We start from the raw sequence: 22,282 nt of genomic DNA on the forward strand, positions 1-22,282 counted from the left end.
GGGAGGCACGAAAGCGACCGATGCGATTTTGTGAGGTTATACCTCTGGTTCTGATCCCTACCCCACTGTTTTTCTCATCCTTCCCCCTACAACTTTAGTCGATAAGTCGATTCTTAGAAATACTTAAATAGATGTGTTTTGTGTGCTTGTGATCCTAATTACAGCCCACCAAACCCTCTGTCTCTTACCATTAAGCTCTGAAGGTGCCTGGGCACTGTAGGCAGTATAGTTAGCAGCTTCAAAGTTCCTGGGAACTAGTCCTGGATCTAATTTACCTTTTTTTTTTCCCCCTGCCTGCAGGAGGGATGATTAGCAGGATGCCTAGCTCATGATTGTCAGCTTTCTGGATATTAATTTTTATTATTAATTTTTATTATTAATTTATTCATTTATATTAATTTATCTTTTATTTAACCGTAGTTCCTGGGGCTTTTGGTCAGGTGGGAATTCTCCGATCGTACCCGATGTATGCCGCAGAGTCAGTCTTCTACAAAATACAGCAACAGCTTTAGAAGGCTCTTGCAAGAGGAGGTGCTGGTGCTATAGCTATAGCTGTGTTTCTTCCAGGACATCTTCTGGGTTAGCCTGACTGTTGAGAGCAGAACTGTTTTTTGTGCGTATAGTCACTGCAATTCAGCATTACTAAAATTGAAAATATTTAGATTCACTGATTTTAATGGGTAGTATGGTCCTGACTGTCGCAGTAGATAATTGCTGAACTTCTGGTTTAGTTGGTTTTCACGGGAGGGTGCGAAGAGGAAGAGTCCTGGAACAAGTCTGTAGGTCAGGAGCTGTTCAGGCGTAGAGTTTCCTGATAGCCTTGCAGATTGACGACCTGCTGGTGAATTTTGGCAGAGGTTTCAAAACTTTGAACCTTGCCAAGGTCACTTGGAAGTGCAGAAAGTGATAGGTAGTTGTAAATCAATCTTAGGTGAATTTTAGGTTTACCAGAAGTGTAGCGATCCTATGCCAGGGATCAACCTCGTCGTCGTCTTCTGAATATTTGCTGTATAATATCTGTCTTCAAGGTCCGTGGAAGGTGGTATCGCAGCATATGCTGTTGACTGCGTTTCTGTAATTAAACAAGTGTTTTTTCTTTCAAGCAGGGAATAATTAGCAGAATGACAGAAACTGTGAAAAATATTGTACCGGCCTGGCTGCAGAAGTATTTCAATAAGCGTGAGGAGGAGTGTGTAGACAGAAATGAATCTGCAAACCAGGAGGAGACTCCGGTAAACTATCACCACGATTATTCAGATGAAGATACCATAATCGATGAGAGATTCACGCCTGAACCAGCAGGAATTAGTAGACGAGGTATGTGAAAAATCATTTGGAATTCTGGCCATCTGTATTTATTCACAGATTTCTAGTTTTGAATCTGAATTTCAAAAGGAAATTGGAATGAGGGTTTTGACAGAATGAAAAAAAACCCAAAAAAAGTCAAAACAACTGTTTGTGAAACCGTCTTAGCTTTAAACTGTATACACAGTTACGAAGCATACATCTTATGCTCTTGGAAGGCATCAGTTAACTTTAGGTACTCTATTAGCCAGGTGCTAAATGCTGAAAATAAGTCATTTGCAAGTGTGCTGGGTTGCATTTTCCATCTTTTAAAAGATATGGAATGAAAATCTGTCTAATTGCCTAAGGCAATTAAAAAAATTAATTTGTTTTGCAGTCTTCGAAACAAAAGACTAGATGCTAGAATGGCAGAGGAAAATTCCGTCTCGTGTCCCGACTTTGTTTGTTTTGTTTTGTTTTTTTTTTGTTTTGGGCTTTGATCAATTTAGTAAAGTTCCTCGTTAACTTGATGGTGAACTGGGGAACTTGTGCACGGATGTGGTTTATGAGATTATTATCCTTAAAATATTCAATAACTTTAAGGTCTACGCGGGGGGAGGGGGTGTCTTTGAAAAGGTATTTGGACCGTTGGCAACGAGGTTTGCAACTCCTTTACCTCATGAAAGATTAATTTGTCTTATATCCAGTGCCCCTCACTGTTCCTGTAGTCCTGTTGTATAAATTTGCATCTATTCTTATTTGAGTTTCTCTTAAATTAGCTGTTTTGGGGAAGTCAGCTTTTAATAAGTAAAGAAGTTTTGTCTGAGCGTGCGTAGGTAACCATAGATAATGTGGAAAGTCAGTTGCTTCTGTTGTTGGCAGAATCAAAAAATAAGGAGGAAATATCTTTGCCTCCAATCTCATCTAATTGTAAACAAGGAGATTGATGGCTTTCTGTGTAGCTGTAGCTTGGGAATGAGTTTGGAGAAAAGAATAGAGAAGGTCTTCGTGACTGAGGAACACATGTTGGCTTTCCTATGTAACTGCATGAAAGGAGCTTTCAGTAAGAACAGCTGCACTGCAAGCTTGCTAACTCCAGGAGATCAGGAGCAGGTGGACACCCTGGAACCTTTTGCAGCTTATGTTGCTGTCCGTGGGTGTTGCTTACTATGCTTAAGAATAAGATTTTTTTTTTTAATTATTACTACATTTTGAAACCAATGTGTTTCTTCAGTTCTGAGGTATCAGTGTGCTGGAGCCTATATTGGGTGGCCTTCCGCCTGAAGAACTTTCTGTATCTCAAATGGTGCTGTCCTAAAAATCTGCTCATGGTTTGGAGAGCTAATTAGTGGTACTGCAGTGGTTATGAAGATTGAACTAACTAGTTTAAGCTTCAGTTCAAGTATCAAGAGGATAGTGGCTCAAAGTCATTTGAATTGCCCAGATTCCTGGGAGAGACAGTAGGCTTTCATCAGGCAAAATACCCATGAATAGTTCCATTCATTTAGCAAGATAGACTTCAAGGCCACCTATTCCAGGCCACTGGCATTGTTTGCAGACCCTTTGCTTCAAGAGGGAAAAATGCTCATCTGGTTACTTGGGTCAACATCCTTGTCCCTTGGGTCAAAATCCCAATAGTTAATGGGTAGGAGATGATGTTTTGCCTCTAACGTGAGCTGATATGGAAGAACTTGGGAAAAAAGTACTGCAAACGTTCATTTTCATGTTGTGTATTCAGATTAATGTAACCTTTGTTCCAATATTATGGAAGCTGCAGTGTTATCTGTAATTTACCGTGTAATCTCAAATTTTGTAAAGCTTATTGCAAGCTGTACATGGGAGAAGGAGTATATATGTTTGATTTAGTGAACGGCCAAGTCAGCGTTAGAGCATTTGAGCACGGGGTCAGAATGTGGTGTTGTAAAACCTCATAGTTAACTACTTCTGGATGCAACATTAATACTGTGTATCGCAAGCAGTGTTGTTGTTGTAGCCAGACAGTTAGATGCAACCGTATCTGGGTGAGGAAGAAGTTAAATTTGGCTTCTCTCTTTTTGCGCTTAGAACTTGGCAATAGCATGGCTGTTGATAGGAAACAGGTTTTGGCTTCTGTGAGCTTGTCTATAGCAAAGCTAATTATCTCCCTGTTCTTGTCTAGAACCATCCACAAGTAGATCAGCACTGAACTTCCCAGTTGTGTTAACAAGGCCCTCTCTTCATCGGAGCCGTCTGAATTATACCACGCTGGATTCTCCTGTCCCACCTTGTCAGCCCTCGACATCTTCTGTATTTGGCATTGGCAGTCCTAGGCTGTCCTTGATAAAAGAAATAGAAGATTCTACCTCTCAACAAGACGATGATAACATCTCAACAACCAGTGATTCCTCCTCTAGAGCATCTGATGAAGGTGATTTTTGTGTTCTCTGTTTAATTGACTTTTTTTTTAATGTGAAGTACCTTGCGTTCTTTAATATTCCACATCACCTTAGTAAATAAAATAGGTGAATGTCAACTTTGGATGCGAGAATTAAATTGAATTTTTAGTGTTTTAGAAGTATATAATCCTATCACCTTTTTAATAGAAGCGTGCTTTGGAATACGTTTATGATACCCTGATGTTAGAAAGAGTCAATGCTGAAATATACACATTCAGCTAGGTTATATGTAAATTTTGAACTGGGACGGTAGGAAATCAGGCTGACTTGCCGTAGCTTGACAACTAGGCTGATTGTCTAGAAGGAAGAGTGACTCAGAATATCTAACAGACAGCTGGTTAAATGTGAATAAGTGCAGGTGACAAATAGGAACACGAGATGTTTTCCTGTGTTTCAGCAAGAGAAGATAAAGAAACTACTCTGTCATAAGCTATAGGCTGTTTTTTGACCTTTCTTGGTAGAAGGCTTCAGCTGTCAATACTTTCATGTCTTTTGCCAAATTCATTGAGGAAAGCACACCATTTTAAAATAAAAAATAAGCATCGTGTCGATGTAGGTTGGTACGTAGGTCTTCTCGCTGAAAGGGCGAACAGCAGGTTTGCAGCTTTTTCTAGTCCCCCATATAGACAGGGACTGACGTGTGCTCAGCAGGTTTTGCAGAGAACTTTTGTACAGCTGAGTAGTAGAGTAGAGTTGCTGGGCTTTAGCAATATAACCTGAGTGCACTAGAACTTTCTGGTGTGTCTTCGTAAAACATACATGGGCAGAAGATCGTTAACTCTTAGAGCAGCCTTTGGGGAATCTTCCAGGTTTAAAACCTATGCGATTATGATCTGTGCTGGCCTCCAGCCTTTTACCAACATAGAAAAAAGCTTTGTCCGTACAAATGCACTGATGTTTATGCGGTCCTCTTTTATCTTAGCCTGAAGGAAAAAAATATCTGCATTGGAAGCACAGTATTAACTTGGTAAGATTGCTGAAAACTACTTGCAGCTCTGTGAACAGTTTTCAAGTTTGTAGGTGATACTTGGTTTTCAGTCTATACGTGAAGTTGATCTATTTAAAGAAGCTGAAGTCATGCTTATTTTTCTGTATTGAAGAACTTGAATTAGTGTGAACTTTATTGTTAAAGTTCTGTACGTACGAGAGGCATTTACATCTAGCATACGTCATTTTGGCAGATGTTGCAGTTTTAAAAAATACTTCATCGTCACTGCTCTGGCCCACAGAAGCTGAAAGAACTCATTCCCTCTCGCAGCATTCTGCAGCTAGCTCTAAGAAACCTGCATTCAGTTTATTTGTTTTTGGAGGACTGTGTCCTGTAAGTACTGCACAGTATTTCTTTTAATCAGTTTGAATGTGTACCTGTTTTTCTATCCACTTCTCATACTGTGTTTCCGTAGGTACGTGGAAGCACGTCTGTTTTTAAGCAAAACCAGCTTGGGTTTTCTCCATTTTACCCCGGAAAGACGGCCTATGCCGGTGGTGCAGCTGTAAGATCAAGGCAGCCAAAGACGGAACCTTATCAGGTATGAGAAAAGTAGTGTAGTGGGAAATAGTGATGGAAATAAAAAAAGCAGCACTGCCAAAGGAGCTTTGAGCAGGGAGCTGAATATGTGGTAACAGTTGCTCTTCTGCCCTCTTGGTCTACAAAAATAGACGTCTGAGATTGATTTCTGTTTAAATTCTTTAATGACAGTTTTTACCACAGGTAATACTTGTCAGAAAGAACAAGAATGACAGTTTGGGCTAGTTGTTGGTAGTTGGGGTTTCCTCTGTTGTTAGGTCTTTCAAAAAATTCCATTCAAGTGCCATTGTCTGCCTCTGACTACATTACGTTAAAATAACTTGATGCAAAAAAACCAATGACAGCATAACTTTGAAAACTTGTGTTTATGGTAGCAAAAGCTACAGTAGTCAAACCTGGCTAATATTTATCTGTGGATCTTCTTTTCCAAGCATGCCTACATTCATGCTATGGATATGTTGTATAAACCTGCAGTCTTTGAAAATATCTAAAATCAACTTTGCTGATCCTTTGTTCTTCTGGTACACAGAGGCATGCAGGACTAAATGCAGTCCCAAGATAAGCAGTAACATGCTTTCTGTTTTGAACGATTCATATAGTTCTTGGAGAGAGTTATTTGCCCCCAAGAGTTCTTGGAAATAGCAAATAAAAACTGCTGACAACTCTGATTAGCTAGAGCTGAATCGAAAAGGAAAGTCAAATCAGGTTTGGTAGGAATGTATTTAAATGAAAGTGACTTTTATCGATAAATCAAAAGGAATTTGAAGAAAATGAAAACGCGGGTTTGCTGGCTCTGTTCTGACAGTCCATTTGTGCAACGGAAAAAGGGCAGTACAAGTACCTCACTTACGGGAAACCTTGAAACCTTGTGGTGCAAAGCTGGGAACCCTCTTTGGTCGGCTATTTTTGTTTTTTACAATATTACTGCATTATGGTAAAAAGAGGAACCAAAATACTAGGCTTTTAAAGGAGAGAGTAGCTTGCTTCTTGCTGCTTGCTGTGAATGACAGCAAGGTACTAGAGAGTCCAGCGAAGGGCCACCAAGAAGATCAAGGGACTGGGAGCACCTCTCCTCTGAGGAGAGGCAGGGACTGCTGGGCCTGTTTAGCATGGAGGAGAGGAGGTTTGGGGGGATCTTATTGGTGTATATAAATACCTGAATGGATGGTGCAAAGAGCATAGAGAGCCATTGTGTTTTCAGCGGTGCCCAGTGCCAGGTCAAGAGGCAACAGGCACAAACTGAAACGTGAGGCTCTGTCTGAGCATCAGGAAATGCTTTTGCACTGTGCGGGTGATGGAGCCCTGGCACGGGTTGCCCGGAGAGGCTGTGGAGTCTCCCTCTTTGGAGGTCTTCAAGAGCTGACTTGACATGGTCCTGGGCAACCTGCTCGGGGTGGCCCTGCTTGAGCGGGGGGGTAGACCAGGCGATCTCTAGAGGTCACTTCCAACCTTAACCATTCTGTGGTTCTGTGAGTCTCACTTGTGTTTTTACATGCTGCGTGGTCTGCTTCCTGTCTTCACATCGTGTGATAAGCACAGTGTGGTTATTTGAGGGGTTTAACCTGGGAAGAAAAAAAGTCACACCAAAGGAAGTTTTTGACTGATATTTGAAGTTGGGTGGTGCAAATAAACAGTTTACTTTTTCAGTGTAATGTTTAGATCTGTTACAGTTTAAATCAGATCTTTATCTTTTAAGACAAAGATTTGCAGCCAACTTTAATCTTGGGGGAAGGGAGGAAGCAAGAGAGAAGTAAAACTAGTTCCTGGTTATGATTGTATACACTGATTTTAAGATGGTACACTTAGACCATCGTGAAACTCTGAGGTCTGTGTTGTTACTGAAAATGCTTTCTGTACCACAAGCCTTTTCTTGAGTTCTGTTTCCCTGATTACTGCTTCGGAGGCCTTAGCAGTCCTGGCATCATCCGTCTTGACCTTTTACAAGTACGGAGTTCTTTTATTGCTCGTGCAACAAGCACGTGCAAGATGCACTGAGGCCCAAGGTAAACTTCATTAAACTCCGAACGTATTCTCTTCTTTATGGCTTGAACTCCCAGTGACTGCATGTTTCTCTGTCATCAGAATATATTGATTGTATCATCAGTGTAGCCTTGGGACGTAAAAAACATGCCTCCTTAGCTGAGAATTGACCATTGTAACACTTAAAATGCTAATTTTTCAGGCACAAAAGAGAGCGAAAGCTAGAGAAGAAACTGTGCGGTCCCACGCTACCTTGAGTACCTCAGCGTGGTGCATCTTGGAGGCAGTGGAGAAGCTGTCAAGCCCTTTGTTGGTAAATAGCACTTCTTTTAATCTGTTTTTGCTTCATGTGTTTATAAAACTTAGTAAATGTGCCATCAAAGGATAAAGATAAAACTATTCTTCCTTACGTTGTGGCCGGTTTAATTTATTGCGCTGTTTTTTCAACAGGATGCTAAAAGAATGACATCTCTTTTGCCGCTGTGTTGTGTAAGTTGACCATGAACCCCCACATTTTTGTTGCAGGGAACCCTCTCTCTCAGGAGAAAAAAATTGCCCTCTAATATTTATGCTTTGTTTTTTCCCTCAGCCTCCGGACATAGATAAACCGGATATTACTGACTTCCAGTCCAAACGAAGAAAGGTAAGAACCAATAATGTCTTAAGCTGAGGTAGATAACTTTTTCAATGCTTTATCACTATTAGAAAAATTTTCTCAAACCTCAGTGACAACATAGACATCAAATCAAGTTAATATTGGCATGTATCCACAATAGATGATGGGCTGTGAAGATTACTCAGGTTAAGAATTATGTTATCTTTGTAAGTTGAGAGCAACAGCTCTAGAACACACCAAGTCGTTTTATCTTGTCCCCCAACTTGGGGTGAAGCTGCATATTAAAATTCCTGTTGAGGCAAGTTTGCTCTTGAAGAAATGATCACAAATAGAAAAATACTGCTTGAGTGGTCATATAGACTTTGTACAGACTTCCGTGTTCATTCGGGCACAGAAAACTAATTTTTCTGCTTTTTATCACCATTCAAAGTAAAGAGGAGGAAAATTGTTAATTTCCGACGCTATAAATCTTACGCTCCTAAATTCCTATTTGGAGGTAGCACAGAACTGGTGAGAATGCTGTGGTAAAGCATGATTTCCTTTCATTTTGTTTAAAAAATGAAAACTAGTCATCTTTTTTTGATGACTTTAGTTAGGGGTATCATTAAATTGCAAAACTGTACCAGGCACAATAGCTCTTGGTGTATTAAATGCCTAACTGGGGGAATTAATATTTTTCATTTTTACCTTTAAAACCAGCGATGAACCATCGTTGGAGTCTGATAAATTTTCCATAAAATTAAATGGGCATCTCTTTCTGCGAAAACATCTGTGTTTCCAGTATCAGTCTGAGTGTACAAATGACCACTTGTTAAGTGTATGGGCTTCTTAGGCTGGAAATCAAAGTGGACAGTAATACTGGTTGCTTATTGCTTTTAACTCTTTCAATCTCTGTATTGTTTAGCCAGCACAATCTCCATTTGGTAAAGTTCTAAAATGAATGTAGCAGCAACTGCTTAGTTTTTAGGGGGGTAGAGGTTTTTTTTTTTCTTTTTCTTTTCTGACGCTATAAATCTTAACGCTCCTAAATTCCTATTTGGAGGTAGCACAGAACTGGTGATAATGCTGTGGTAAAGCATGATTTCCTTTCATTTTGTTTAAAAAATGAAAACTAGTCATCTTTTTTTGATGACTTTAGTTAGGGGTATCCTTGGGCTTATTAAATTGCAAAACCCTTAAATGACCACTTGAAGATCAGGTGACTGAAGGAAATAACAAGATGTGCAAACTTTTCATCTTCTGTTCTAATGAGAAAAGGGACAGTGTCTCAAGAAGTTTCTGTGCCAATTCCTTGATTGGATGGATGTATAATTAAGTTTACAATCACTTCAGAGTTTACAAACATCTCAGATTTCCTGGACCATCTTTTCACCATCTGCCAAATTACAAGGGCATGGAGAAGTGAAGTATATCATAAATATTATCCAAATAACTAAAACCAAATCTGGTGTGAATTCTCAGTTATATTATAGCAATACACCTGTGATAAGGCATTAAGAAAGATCTGCCAGATTTGCAACAGAGAGCCTGAAATTGTCAGCCACTAAATGAATGTTGCACGCAGCTGTCAGTGGGTGAAAGGAGATAGATTGTCTATTCATAATACTAGAATTCATAATGGTGGCGGGAGAAGGGTAGCCCGTGATGAGAAGCAATTATTTGCTGAGGAGACGATCGTGTGTTTTCCTGCTAAAGTGAACATGCGGTTGACGGAACACTTGTGCACTCGGGCTAAACTTCTGCAGTGGGTAGCAGTGATGTGGTATTTTTCTTATTTCAAGGAACTGTACCAGGCAGAATAGCTCTTGGTGTATTGAATGCCTAACTGGGGGAATTAATATTTTTCTTTTTTACCTTTAAAACCAGCAATGAACCGTCGTTCACTCGAAGTAGATTTGTGAACTTACATAAAACATGTCTTATTCAAGGTTTCAAACTGAATGTAATATTTTTTAGAAAGATGTATTTTTATATACTTTAGAGAGAGTGTGAATCCTATTACTAAGAGCTGGGAGATACTGTGAAATTAAAGCTGCAGCGTAAACAAAAATTTCCTGTTGGTATTGATTTGAACAATAGCATGCTTCCTAAGACTGTATTTTCTGATCCTTAAGACCGCAGGCGGAGCCATCGGTAAATCTTGTAGCCTTTAGGGTTTGTTTTCTGTCTGACAGTTCAGTTAAGTCAGTTTTGCAGAACACGCAGTGGTCTGTGTTAAAAATTAACTCTGGTCTGTGAAAATGCTTTGAAAAGGGAAGTCAAACCCACTACTTGAAGTGCATCTAATGCACATGTAAAGCATTGGATCATATTTTAATGAATGAGATTATTGTAAGACTGACAAGTTGGTTTTTTTGAGTGTGTTCTATTGTTTGTGTAACTTTGAAGAGGGAAAATGTAGGGGATGTGAAGCCCAGAAGCCTGTATAATTAGTTGCTTAACACTTCGAATGTTAAATTAATGAATTAAGCTACTGAAAAAAAAAAATCACAGTGTGGGCAGAGGAAAAGATAGGAGCATATTCTAGGAACATGGGTTATTTTAATTATGGTAGCATGAATTATTTTGTCTATGAAGCTAACTGCCAAATTTTGAAATGGAATTCAGTCAGACTTTGGCTACTTATATATAGCTTTATGGATTTCGTTACTGGTTTTCTGGTGATTTCCCTCTACAAGTTGAACGGTCTTCAGAATTTTCAAATCGTATTCACTGAGTGCCAAGACCGATGGGGGGAGGTTTATAGTTCTGTAATTTGTTTTCATCAATAAATATTGGAATTAATTTGGGTGGACGTAAGGATAAATTGATTGCTGTTTCCCTTTCAAAGCTGGAATCCCAGAATGCATTCCAGCCTCCACCTGTTAAGAGACTTGTGACACCAACGGTAAACCGTCAACCGATGCGTTATACGCGGTATTCTGAACCATCACCGACTTCAACTACTCAGTCCAGCAAAATTTGCCAGAGAGTAGACACAAAGTTCCAAGTGAGTACATTTTTGAGTCCTTATGTGCCTGTTTTTTTTTTCCAGTCTTGGAATGTTTCTCAAACCAATTGTTATCCTATCTTTGCAAAAAGTACTGATAGTATGTTTGAGGCGAGCTTTAAGGCAGTGGGAACCATTGTGAAATAGATTGAGCTTTTATGGATTTAATTCTGTTTTTGGAACACTCAGTGTCTTGTGGTTGTTTTCACGATGTCATGATGTGCTATTGAGTCATCCTGTTCTCAGTGAAAGAATATTAAAAGACAGAAATGTTTTCCTTTTATATTCTCATGTACACAAAGCTGTCACTGATGAAACATGCTCGTGTTCTGTGTAAACTATTCCAGGTGAGCTATGTGCTCCAAGTGAGAGTTCTGACAATGTGCTGAGTTATCGGTTTTGATTGCTTTGGAGTAGATGGAGTCTGATAAATTTTCCATAAAATTAAATGGGCATCTCTTTCTGCGAAAACATCTGTGTTTCCAGTATCAGTCTGAGTGTACAAATGACCACGTGTTAAGTGTATGGGCTTCTTAGGCTGGAAATCAAAGTGGACAGTAATACTGGTTGCTTATTGCTTTTAACTCTTTCAATCTCTGTATTGTTTAGCCAGCACAATCTCCATTTGGTAAAGTTCTAAAATGAATGTAGCAGCAACTGCTTAGTTTTTAGGGGGGTAGAGTTTTTTTTTTTCTTGTTTGTTGATAAATGATAGAAAACAGAAAAGTATGTCCCTTTTACGGGGTTGGCAAACACAAGTTTTGATGAAAACTCTCCCCCCCACACACACAATTTTTGTCATTTTGTTTAAAATAATTACTTTCTTTGTTAGAGGATTTGACAAATTTGATTTAGTGTTCTATCAGTTTGTCCTCAATGCTGAGTGAAGCAGTGATGCTTACTTTAGCCCCAAAATTTAACTGAACTGTACCCACAATGCTGAATTAGGGAACAACGTTAAGTAGGTGAGGTGTATTCAGGGCTATAAAATTAAAAATAAATAAATAAAATAAAAACCACAAAAAAACACATGAAGTGGTTGTTGGTACTTTGTGTATTCTGTACATATTCAGCTAAGTCTTGAACTAAACTTAACTTGCAGGGGATGAGAGAGAAGACTTTGCCTGCAGAACAGCGAGCAGAACCATCTGAAAGGTATGACATCTATTAATTTAAAACTTACTTGAAGAAAGAAAGAAATCTCCTTTTTCAGTACGGTCTGCACCTGAAAGGTGGTGACAGTTCTCAGTAAAAGGAATGGGAAATCCAATGAAAATTTTGTATTTTGAGGCAGCTGCAAAGTCTGGATTGTGTTTGAAGATCAATATAACTTTGAGAAAATTGTTGTTTTTATGAAAGGAAGGAAGATGAGCAAGAATAAAAGTACTGATACACCGCTTTTTATCCCAAGTTTATCTTCTGAGAAGGATACGAAGATGGGAAACGAAGCACGTTATAATGCTGTATCCACAGAAAGGATCTTTGCTATTGGAGGCCTTATTTTTTCCTTCTACAGGAAATATGGCTCATTTTGTAGTTTAACTAAATCTGTAGCGTTACAAATTTTGCTTTGACAGATATTTCATGGTTTATAACTCAGTTTACTTATAACAAAATAATTTGTCCCTCTTAATGTTCCCTAGGGGAAAAGCTATTAGTTTTAGCTATTTAATTGCTTGCAGTTTGAAAGCTCTGTCCTAATGGGATGATTCTTTCTGAAGCATTCTTTAGAAGGTGAAGTAGGGGAAGTGAGTTACAGTTCAGGAGGATGTTTATTGATGTGTTTTTTTCTTTATTTTTTAAGCAAAAACATGGAGGAAGATTTATGATTTATTATTCTTTTTTTTAATACTCCTTTCATGATGAAGTTAATTGTCTGCTTTGAGTTCACATGAAGACCATGTGTTCTTTAGAATCATTTGAGGCCAAATGCTAACTCATCTCTAAAATAAAAAAAATCCAGCAGAATTAATTGAATTTCTTCTTGAGGAGACTGCTTTGTGTTATACTGCTTTCTTGGTTTAGGTCAAATGAGTTATCCTCCAGATAATATTGATGGCTTTTCCTTCTGGGCAAATGGTGTTTTGGGTAATAATGCTTGAGTTAAGGGACTTTGCACTCGGTTTTTAGGGAGTCGCTCTTTTCAAAGAACAGTAGCAGGGAATTTTGTTGACTCTATGCTCATCTGCCAAGCAATTCTTAGGTGACCATGGGCATTCTTTGGCTTGCAGAAAGAACTCAACACTTTGTTTTGGCATCTAAAAGTTGGACTTCACAACAACCACCTTTTTAGGGGTGGAAGCGACTGGCTTTAAGGTTCTGGTACAGGTGCAATCAGGTGCTGGGTTTTAATTATGTTTTTTTCAAACTGTTCTAAATTGTCTTTGTTAGAACTCCTTTCTACTTCTCCATTTAGGAAGGAGATACAGAAAACTCACACTGCTTTTGATTTCGTTCACAAAGTTTATTGCAGTGCCCTACCTTTTGTTTGTAGAGTAGGTAGTGGTGGTAGTGTTTTTTGTGATGCTGGTCTCTGTTGGGTGCCATGTTCTGGAGCAGGAGCACCACACTGATCTGCTGGCAAGAGTCCCTTTGGACAGTTGAGTTGGAATACTCAGTAAATCTCTGGCCCACCAATGCTATATATCTATGCGTGTGTGTGTATATATATATATTTTATATCCTGAGTCCAATTGTAGATTAGACTTGCTTGAAGGCTGACAACTGTCTTTGCCCCCTTGAAGCTCACAGGTGTTAACAGAAAGAGGAATATGGGCTGTTATGGGCAAGCGATAGTTGTCTGAATGAAGATCTATTTTGATGTAAGACTTTTTTCAGAATTCTAATGGATTGACAGTTTGGATTAGAGAAAAGTCTGAGCATCTGCCTTAGGGATCTGTCTTCCTCTATGCAGTTACAGTGCTAAGCAGGCTGTTGTCAAGTATTTGACAAGTTTAGACCAGTTCTCCTCCTCAGTATTGTGGGAGTTTGACCTGGTGTCTTCCAGTGCGATCTAATGCACTTTTGTACTGACTGACTGATTGGCTGCAAGATAAGCTTTGAGGTCACAGTTTTTCCAGGCATACTTCATTTTCTTGCCATAGTACTTTTGTTAGAGTTATTCCCTATTCCACTTCTGGTTTGGGTTATATTTTCCCCATTTGCTCTTGGATTAGGATATCTTTCTGGTTTTGAGCTAGGCTTTTTTAAGTACCAGAAAAACGCCTTTGTATGCCTTACAAAAGGGATCTGTATTCATGTCTGAAAAGACTTCTGGAATGTTGGCATACCCAAACACCTCTGCTGTTCCTGCTGATGGCCACATGAAAGCCAGAGCTGCTTCTGAAGCTTAGGCCATATTACCTTGCCACACAAGTCTAAGGCGTCCCTATTCTATCAGAGCTGTTGGCAGTGTTTCCCATGTGTATGTGTGCATATGTGCACTCTTTCTGTATTTTTGTGAGCTGTTCTTTTATATCCCTGCAAAAGATACACGTGCATCGCAGAATCAGAGAACCAGTCCTATTTAAAGGAAGCACTGGAAAATAACAATCTAAATCAGCTCTTCTATTTCAGGTCTTCTGGCTTAGTCATTGTTCCCGTGTGAACGGTGCACTTATGTATGTCCTTTTCATTGCTGCTGTTAATAAAGTTTTTCCTATTTAGAACATCAAGTATTTACCAGCGTTTAGCAACTTGTGAGACAGCTTTAGTTTTTTTCTGATCAGCAGGTTTCAATTCTAGGACTAATAACAGCTCTAATATCTTGAAAAAAAAATTTGGCTGGTAATTTTTTTTTCTCTTGTTTCCCCCAACTTCTGTACTGTCGTGTGCTAGCAATGTGACCAGCTACAAATTCAGTACTGCTGCGTCCAATGGTCTGTCTTCAGGAGTGAGTAGCGGAGGTGGCAAAATGAGAAGGGAAAGAGGAATACACTATTTATCAAGAGCTGTACAAGAACAGGTAAGTGACTCTTAAATTAATTGCTGTCACTGAGCTTACTGAAGTAACTAGCTAAGTGTGTCAGTTTTATTGCATCATAGTAAATTATAACAATACCGCTTTATTTTTGCATTGTTTTTGTTTTCTTGTGGGTTTCAGAGCAGGCTCCAATTGATTTCCTGTGTTTGAATACCTGAACTTTGCTTATGTAATTTTGAAATTTTTAATTCTCTTACCTTGGAGATTCTTCAAACTATAACATTTCTCGTTAGCAATTGAATGAATGAGTCCTAAGAAGAGAAGTAATGTTTTGGTGAAGGTTTGTATAGTTTTTCTACAGGAATGATACTTGAAACGAGTGCCAAGTATAAAAAGAAAAAAAAAAGCTTAATTTTTGGTTTCATATTTAAGTCGTACAGAAAGATACAGGCCAAGAGTGTGAAAAAGAGTAGTAGAAGAGAGCATTCTGCATGTCTGCTAACGATGACTCAGTTTTTGATACTCACCCAACTCATTGTGAGAGAGTTTTTTTCTCATTTTAATAGGAAAAATCTATTCCATAAAACTATGACCATGAATATTCAGATTATTTTTTCTTTTATTGGATGTTATATAAGCTGCCTGTAAGTTAATTTAAGTATTTACGTTAACATTAAGTATTTAATTAATATTAAGTTAATATTAAGTATTTAAGTTAATTTAAGTTTCAAATCATTAAATGGGACTTCTGGATGATGCAATATAAAGAAATCGTAAACACTGTTGTTTATTCCTGTAACGCAAATAAAATAATGGTCCAAATATCAAAAGTTCCATAAACTTTTCAAATCAAAACTGTGAAACAGATGTAAGCTACAGGATGCACTGAATATCAGTAGTACCAACTTACATCCCTGCCTAGTCATTTCTAAGTAGATCATGATAGTACTGTACAAATTTTGGTCAGATTTTCTATGCCATTTAAAACATAACTCATCCAATCTTAGTAATCAAATAAAGTAAGTGGCAGGGATGAAAATTGAAGTTGTTAAGAGGCTCTCTTCTGATTTTTATATTTGCATCCTGATACATGGTATAGACTGTATTTACCAGAACACAATCTTCAGTGCTGCTAGTCTGACTTTCTTTGGTGCTTTTTGTGTTTAGTTTGGTTGTTGAACCTACCTGCTTCTTTAAACATTACCTTTTTCCACGTTCACTGCTGTAATGACTTTAGAAACTTTGGCAGCTATCCTGCCTAATTTTGCAAGAGGAACACTTTCTCACTTGTCTTGAGAGTGTACTCTTAATTGAAGCCATGCGAGGGTAGTTAGAAAGGATGATGCTTCTCTAGAGCTTTGATGACTAAAGTATAGAAAAGAAAGAAAAAAAATGTGATCTGTGCCTCTCTGTTCTGCACAGGTTTTGAGTTAACTTTCAGTGTTCTTGCTGTACAGTTGTTGAATAGAGTATAATGTGGAAGCAGGCCTGCCATAAATTAAAATGACGTGGTAGACAGAGGTGGGGAGATCGGGATTTCTTCTGGAAACTTGCTTTCTCTTAATTTGTATGGATTTTTGTTCTATTTAATTTTGTTAATAAATTGGGTGCGATGGGGTGAGAAAGTAGTATGTCTTGTATAAGAAAAATTAAAATTTGCAACTTTAGGAAGTGGAGGAACCAGTGCTACCGAAAATACCCCTACCCATCAGTGCTGCATCGCTGCCTCAGTTCAATTCCAGTTTCGTTGGTAGTAGCGCTGTCTCAGCGTCACCGAGCGCTGTTTCAACAGCAGCAATGAGCACGGCAACTCCAGCAGCTGCGACGGGCATGGCAAATCCATCAGAGGTGGAGGGCATGACAGATCCATCGGAGGTGGAGGACTTGACAGATCTATCAGAGGAGGAGGTGGAGGACATGATATATACAACGGCGACGTCAGGCATAACGTGTTCAACAGTGCCCTCAGGCTTGACATATCCAATAATGGCGGCGGGCATGCCATACCTGCTGATGACAAAGGACATATCAAGGTCAACAGCGGCAACGACAAGCGTGGCAAATTCAACGGAGGCGGCAGGCATGGCAGATGCAGCAGCGACGGCGGCGGGCAAGGTAAATCTTTATGCTATAAATAATGTTTACAATGAGTATACTGCTTTATTGCGAGTTGACTTTTTCTGTGGTGCTCATGAAACTAACAAATATTAGTTTCTACGCAGCTGAATGAATTGGGGTTGTATGCCAGTTTGGGGAAAAAGGCATAAATGTTTTGATTCTGCTTCTCTCAGTCTTAGAGCCTGCCAACTCCCATTTAACGTGATTGTATAACTGCTTCAAATGCTGTGGAAGTCTGGGGGGGAAGGGGGGTGTGGACTTTATGCCAAGTTATTTATAGTGGTTTGGGCAGGGGTAGAGTTAATTTTCTTCGTAGTAGATGATGCTGTGTTGCAGATTTGTGAGCAAAACAGTGTTGGTAAGGCACTGGTGTTTTAGCTGTTGCTGAGCAGTGCTTACACAGTGACAAGTCCTTTTCTGTTTCTCACGCTGCCCTGCCAGCGAGGAGGTCGGGGATGCACAAGAGGCTGGGAGGGCACTCAGCCAGGACAGCGGAGCCCAGAGGACCGAAGGGATATTCCACACCATTTAGCATCGTGCTCAGCAATAAATGCTGGGGGAAAGAAGGGGAAGGAGTGGGGAGTATGTACAGGGTTATGGCATTTGTCTTTCCAGGTAGCCATTACATGCGATGAGTCATTAATGCTACCTCAAATTTAACAACTTTACTTCTTTATTTCCAGTTCTTTTCCCTGTTCCACTTGGAGGGAGTGAGCGAGTGGCTGTGTGGTGCTTAGTTGCCTGCAATGGTTAAACCACAACTTTATTTAAGTTATTAAATTAGAGGTAACGTGGTCATATAAGCCTCACATAGAATGAGCCTAGGGTGCAATAATTGGCATATTATTGCAATAAAATAAACATTAATCTGTTCCAGAGTACTTGAAATATTTTTTGTACGGTTTGAAGTAGACAGCTGCTTTAACATGTTGAGGTGTTTGCTGAAGTTCTTGGAGTATCATTGGGCTGAGTTTGCCGTTCTTCAGCTTCCTGGCTTGCTTTTCCGTGCATTTAGACCTAAGTAGCATCTCCAGCTTTTCCTCTCAGTTTCTGGAATTTGGTTTTGAAGATATTGTCCTATACCCACTTGGAAACTTCCCTGTGTTTTATTATTACTTTTATCTGCAAAATAACTCAAACATCAGGTTTTTCGACGTCACTGCGGGACTTCTGTTGGGTAGTGAATTCAGGTAGTTGTTGCTCTTAAATATAAACCTTTAATTCTTTTGAAAATACAGATACAACCAGCAAGTACTGTTAGCAGTCCTGAGTTCGCGTTTTCATCTCCAGTTGTGAAATCTACTGAGGCAGAAGTGCTACCTACGTCTTCTGTAAGTAAAATAATAAAGGAGCTTGACTTTTTTTCTTAGGCATTTAGTAGGCTGTTGCAGAACACTAAAGCAGAATCTGCCTTGATGGAGAAAAGTATGTAGGCTTCTGGCTTATAATTTGTCATTCAGCATGCGTGCTACAAATGTGAAGAGCAGCTTTCAGATTTGGTTTTGTGTGTGCATTCGATTGAAGTTCCTGTGGCTTGAGAATCTGAAAAACCTCTCTTGTTCATAGCAGATTGGGTTTACATTTAGTGTTCCCGTTGTAAAATCGGCAGAACTTTCTGGACCCAGTGGTACTCCAGTGATGCCCTTTCTTACCCTAGGTAACTGAAACTTTAGCACTTCAGATCTGAAGTGCTGATTTTCCTTTTTTTCTTTATTAAATCTTCAATCTGTCCTGTCTGCGCATGCTAGCAATTCCAGGCAGTGTTGGACTTCTGCAGTATTTTTCCAGTGACAGATCTGCTTTTATAATTTTTTTTTGTTTTGTTGCTTTTTGTTTTGCTTGTAATCATAAAGCATTGCAAAGTAAGTAGAATTTGTGAAGATTCTTATGTGAGAAGCATGAAAGCTGGAAATTCTTGTTTCTAACAAAAGTGAGTATAATCTGCTCTAACTAGGTCACATTGTGAAAGCTGTTTTTGTTTTCTTTTGTTTCAAAAGACACCACCACCTCAACCAACATCAACACACAGAAAGAGGAGGTCAAAGATTTTGCTGGTGGTCCCTTCACCACTGCCCACGTCTTAAAGGAAGGAAGCGTCTTAGACGTTCTAAAAAATCCTGGAGAGATAATGAACTCCTTTTAAAAAGATGCTGCAAAAAATACGCTAGCATTTTTTATTAAAAAAAAAACCAACACACGACTTATGGTTAATAGAGTATCTGCTATAAATATGAATGTAGGAGAGCATTACATTAAGCGCTGCGTTTGTTAGGGTGCATCTGCCCCCTTCTATTCTAAGTGGTGTTTGTTGCTGGAAGTAAAACTGCAAGATGAAAAGCAGATGGGTTGCATCTCCTTTACGTGTTAGGATGTAATTGTAAATGAGGTACTAAGAGAATTAGCCAGATAATCGGTGTTTCATTTTAAGTAAATACAATTTGTGGAATTGAAAAGGAAATGTTTGTAAAGCTCAACACTCCTGTCCCACCTTCAGCCCAGGTGAAGAAAGAATAGGAAAGAGCTTCAGTTCCAAATACATGGCGAAAGCTGCGAATCTTTGGGCCTTAGCTTACAATGGCTCCTGTGGATTAAAATTTAAACTGCAAACAGAAGTGGAGTGTTTTACGTTAAAAACCCTTTTCTGAATTTTGTTTTTAAGCAATTGCAATTGTTTTCAACAGTTTCATAAAGTGTGTCTGTGGAAAAGATATCTTTTAAGAAAAAGGGCTTTATTGAATTTGATCTTTTCCCAAAAGTCTTCTTCTAACTTACATACTTGTTAAGAAGGCAGCACATTTCTCTGTTGGAAAGAGCTAAGTGAGAGAAAATACATTGTGCGTTTTGTTTAAGGAAAGACCTCTGAGTGAAGTGACATTCACTTTCTTTATCGGTTTAAAAGAAGCAGAATCTAAATCCACATTGTTCAAAGACTTCATTTTTGACTAAAAAAAACCCAACAAACAAACCACAAAACAACTATGTTCAAGGTAGATTTACAAGCAACTTGAGCTGCTGTTTAAGATGCATTTCCTTTAGTCTTTCTGTATTAGTAGCTTGTCTTTCCTGTTAAAATTGCCACCTTTTAAATAAGGAGTTGTCCTGTGTCCGATGCATTTTGAAAAAGATTATAGAAAATTAGACAGTTGTTCAATTGTCCTGAGTTTTTATTATTTAATTAATATTCAGCATCTGTGGGAAAATACCGCATGGATTGCTGCTCCGAGTACAAACTTCTGTACAGTTACTGGAGTAGATTTGAGTCATCTGCTACGGAAGGAGGAGCTTTAGAAATCTGATTCGATTGGGCATCGCGTCTTAATCAAATTGTATTATTTCCATTCCACGTTGGACTGTCAGATTTCAGTCAGCTACTGTCTGTTTGTACTTGTATCGACCAGTGAAAATGTTGATTTAAAGCTTGCTTGGAAACAAAGAGTTAAATGAAGCTTTAACGAAATGTTCTGTTGTGACCCAGTGCAGCAGATGAAATTTCATCCGTTTAGATAAGATTTCTGGGGACTTCCTGTTGCGCTCGGTCTGAATGTCTAGTTGTAACCATTGGCACCTGAGCTGAAATTTTTGCCCTCTAGTAAAGTCACTTAGTTACATGTAGTGAGGTGCCGCGCTAACAGGAAGACTTTTTTTTCTTGCTTCCTAGACTTTGGATTGTTGAAAACACGCTCTTCTACGTCTGCACAACCTACAACAAGCACAGTGGTTTATACTAGGCCTGCAATAACAACTTTTTCTGCAGGTAAAGAGACTTCTAAACAAGCATCGTACTGGCAATCTGATACATGTGACCCTTTTCTGCAAAACAAAGACATGAAGGACAAATGTGTAACTTGTCAAGCTACTAAAGCGTCAACAGTTGAGAGTATGAAACAGACAGTAAGTTCAAGTCAATGCGACACCTCAAAGCCAGCAGCGCCCCCAGCAGGGATGCTGGGCTTTGGAGACAAATTCAAAACAGTACCTGGAACGTGGGATTGTGATACATGTCTTGTCCAAAACAAACCGGAAGCTACAAAATGTATAGCATGTGAGACACCAAAACCTGGAACGGGAGTAATGCCTGCTCTGACATGACCAGTGGTCACAGACAGCTCGGTGACAGTGACATCCTCCTCGAGCAGCACTGACACAACAGCCACTCTGGGCTTTGAAGACAAATTTAAGAAGGCGAAAGGCTCTTGGGACTGTGGAATATGCCTTGTACCAAATAAGACGGAAGATAACAAATGTGTAGCCTGTCAGTCTGAGAAACCAGGTATGGTCCTTTTTTTCCTGTTGTTTCCATCCTAGCCTCTGTGAATCTTGTACAGAATAAAAGTACGTTGCATATATGGAATATTTTAAGCAACACGATTCCCAGGTACGGTTGATGGGTTAGCGGCTGTCTGCAGGATTGGTTTACAGGCACTTCAGAGGTCTCAGCCCAGGTTCCAGCCTGTCGCATAAATTGAACTGATTGTGAAATGTATTAGTACGGAGCTGGATCAATGCAGATACCCCCGGCTTTGCAGCTGGTGAGGGAAGATGGCTGAAGTGGGTGACTTAATTTAAAAACAACATAGTGATTTTTCACTGGCGAAAATGAGAACTCCATAGAAAGAGTTAAAAATGACTGCGTTTTTCTCTTTCAAAAAATAAGTAAAAAAAATTACAGAATGTGTCCAAAATGCCTCTACTCACCGTTTGTATGTAATTGAGGGGAGATGTGAAGCCAGATTTCAAGACAGTGTAGTCTTAACTAGTCTTAAGCTAAAGCAGAGAGATGCCTATGAAGGTCAGTGGTAGGCTTCAAGAAAGCGAGTGACCCGCTGGGTAACTTCTTCAGGGCAGTACTGGGTTGTTTCCCATTGTGTGTGACCGTAATTGATTTTGAGCGTGGTTGTATTGTTTTTAAAATACGATTCTAATTCTAACTTTGACTCTAAATGTCATTTAACATGCCATTACATCGAAAAACACCTGTGCAAATATATCGTGGAAGAAACAAATTAAGATGGACTAGACCGGGCTTTTGTAATCATCCTGTGCGGTAAGACTGAAATTTCATGAGGTAAGATAATGGATTTCAGACAGAGTTGATTCTCTTGGACTTCCAACCTCTGAGCGGTCAGTCGGCATCTTTGTCTGAGGCTCTTGCCATTGCAAGGAGGAATTTTGGAAATGAGGGGTTTACTGTGACCATGGTGCAGTGAATTGCACGGTTACGTTGCACTTGTCAGGAGGAAGAGCGATGCAAGTAATACTAGGATAAAAGTTTTCTGCGTGTGCTGTGGAAGGGAAGAGCCATTCTTGTCTTTCCGGTTTTGAATTTGAAGCGTTATCTTCTGCTTCTCTCTTAAAAGGCACCTTTTTTTTAAAAGGCACCTGTCAGGCCTCTTTATGGAGGTTACACTAT

General features: G+C 39.2%; 2 protein-coding genes and 1 pseudogene across 3 annotated transcripts in view; all 3 read left to right on the forward strand.

Moving 5' to 3' along the window:
- The first annotated feature begins 425 nt into the window (after positions 1-425).
- Positions 426-16,999, forward strand: LOC308187234 (nuclear pore complex protein Nup153-like). The gene is made up of 7 exons (XM_080609398.1): positions 426-1,317; positions 3,443-3,691; positions 4,901-5,040; positions 5,123-5,248; positions 7,430-7,540; positions 7,678-7,716; positions 7,817-16,999. Exons 1-7 carry the CDS (start codon positions 1,122-1,124, stop codon positions 7,895-7,897), a joined length of 942 nt encoding a protein of 313 aa, XP_080465524.1. The 5' UTR covers positions 426-1,121; the 3' UTR covers positions 7,898-16,999.
- LOC308187237 (uncharacterized protein) overlaps positions 10,680-22,282 on the forward strand; it is an 80,567-nt gene continuing 68,964 nt past the window's right edge. Inside the window, exons 1-3 of the mRNA XM_080609402.1 lie at positions 10,680-10,832; positions 11,935-11,987; positions 14,670-14,796. Of these exons, the coding sequence (XP_080465528.1) occupies positions 10,746-10,832; positions 11,935-11,987; positions 14,670-14,796 (267 nt within the window). The 5' untranslated portion in view covers positions 10,680-10,745. The remainder of the gene's footprint in view (positions 10,833-11,934; positions 11,988-14,669; positions 14,797-22,282) is intronic.
- On the forward strand, positions 16,585-21,543 carry LOC308187248 (nuclear pore complex protein Nup153-like; annotated as a pseudogene). The gene is made up of 3 exons (XR_013956119.1): positions 16,585-16,869; positions 18,111-18,203; positions 20,476-21,543. The product of XR_013956119.1 is annotated as a nuclear pore complex protein Nup153-like (transcript).

This window comes from Anser brachyrhynchus (genome assembly GCF_964034855.1).
Source record: "Anser brachyrhynchus genome assembly, contig: SCAFFOLD_187, whole genome shotgun sequence".
In the NCBI taxonomy this organism is placed as follows: domain Eukaryota; kingdom Metazoa; phylum Chordata; class Aves; order Anseriformes; family Anatidae; genus Anser; species Anser brachyrhynchus.

Excerpts from the sequence above, each read along its gene's own strand:
- LOC308187234 (XM_080609398.1), top strand. The coding sequence starts at position 1,122 with ATGACAGAAACTGTGAAAAATATTGTACCGGCCTGGCTGCAGAAGTAT. Across the intron at positions 1,318-3,442 it reads AGCAGGAATTAGTAGACGAG|AACCATCCACAAGTAGATCA; the intron begins GTATGTGAAAAA and ends GTTCTTGTCTAG. Across the intron at positions 7,541-7,677 it reads AGCTGTCAAGCCCTTTGTTG|GATGCTAAAAGAATGACATC; the intron begins GTAAATAGCACT and ends TTTTTTCAACAG.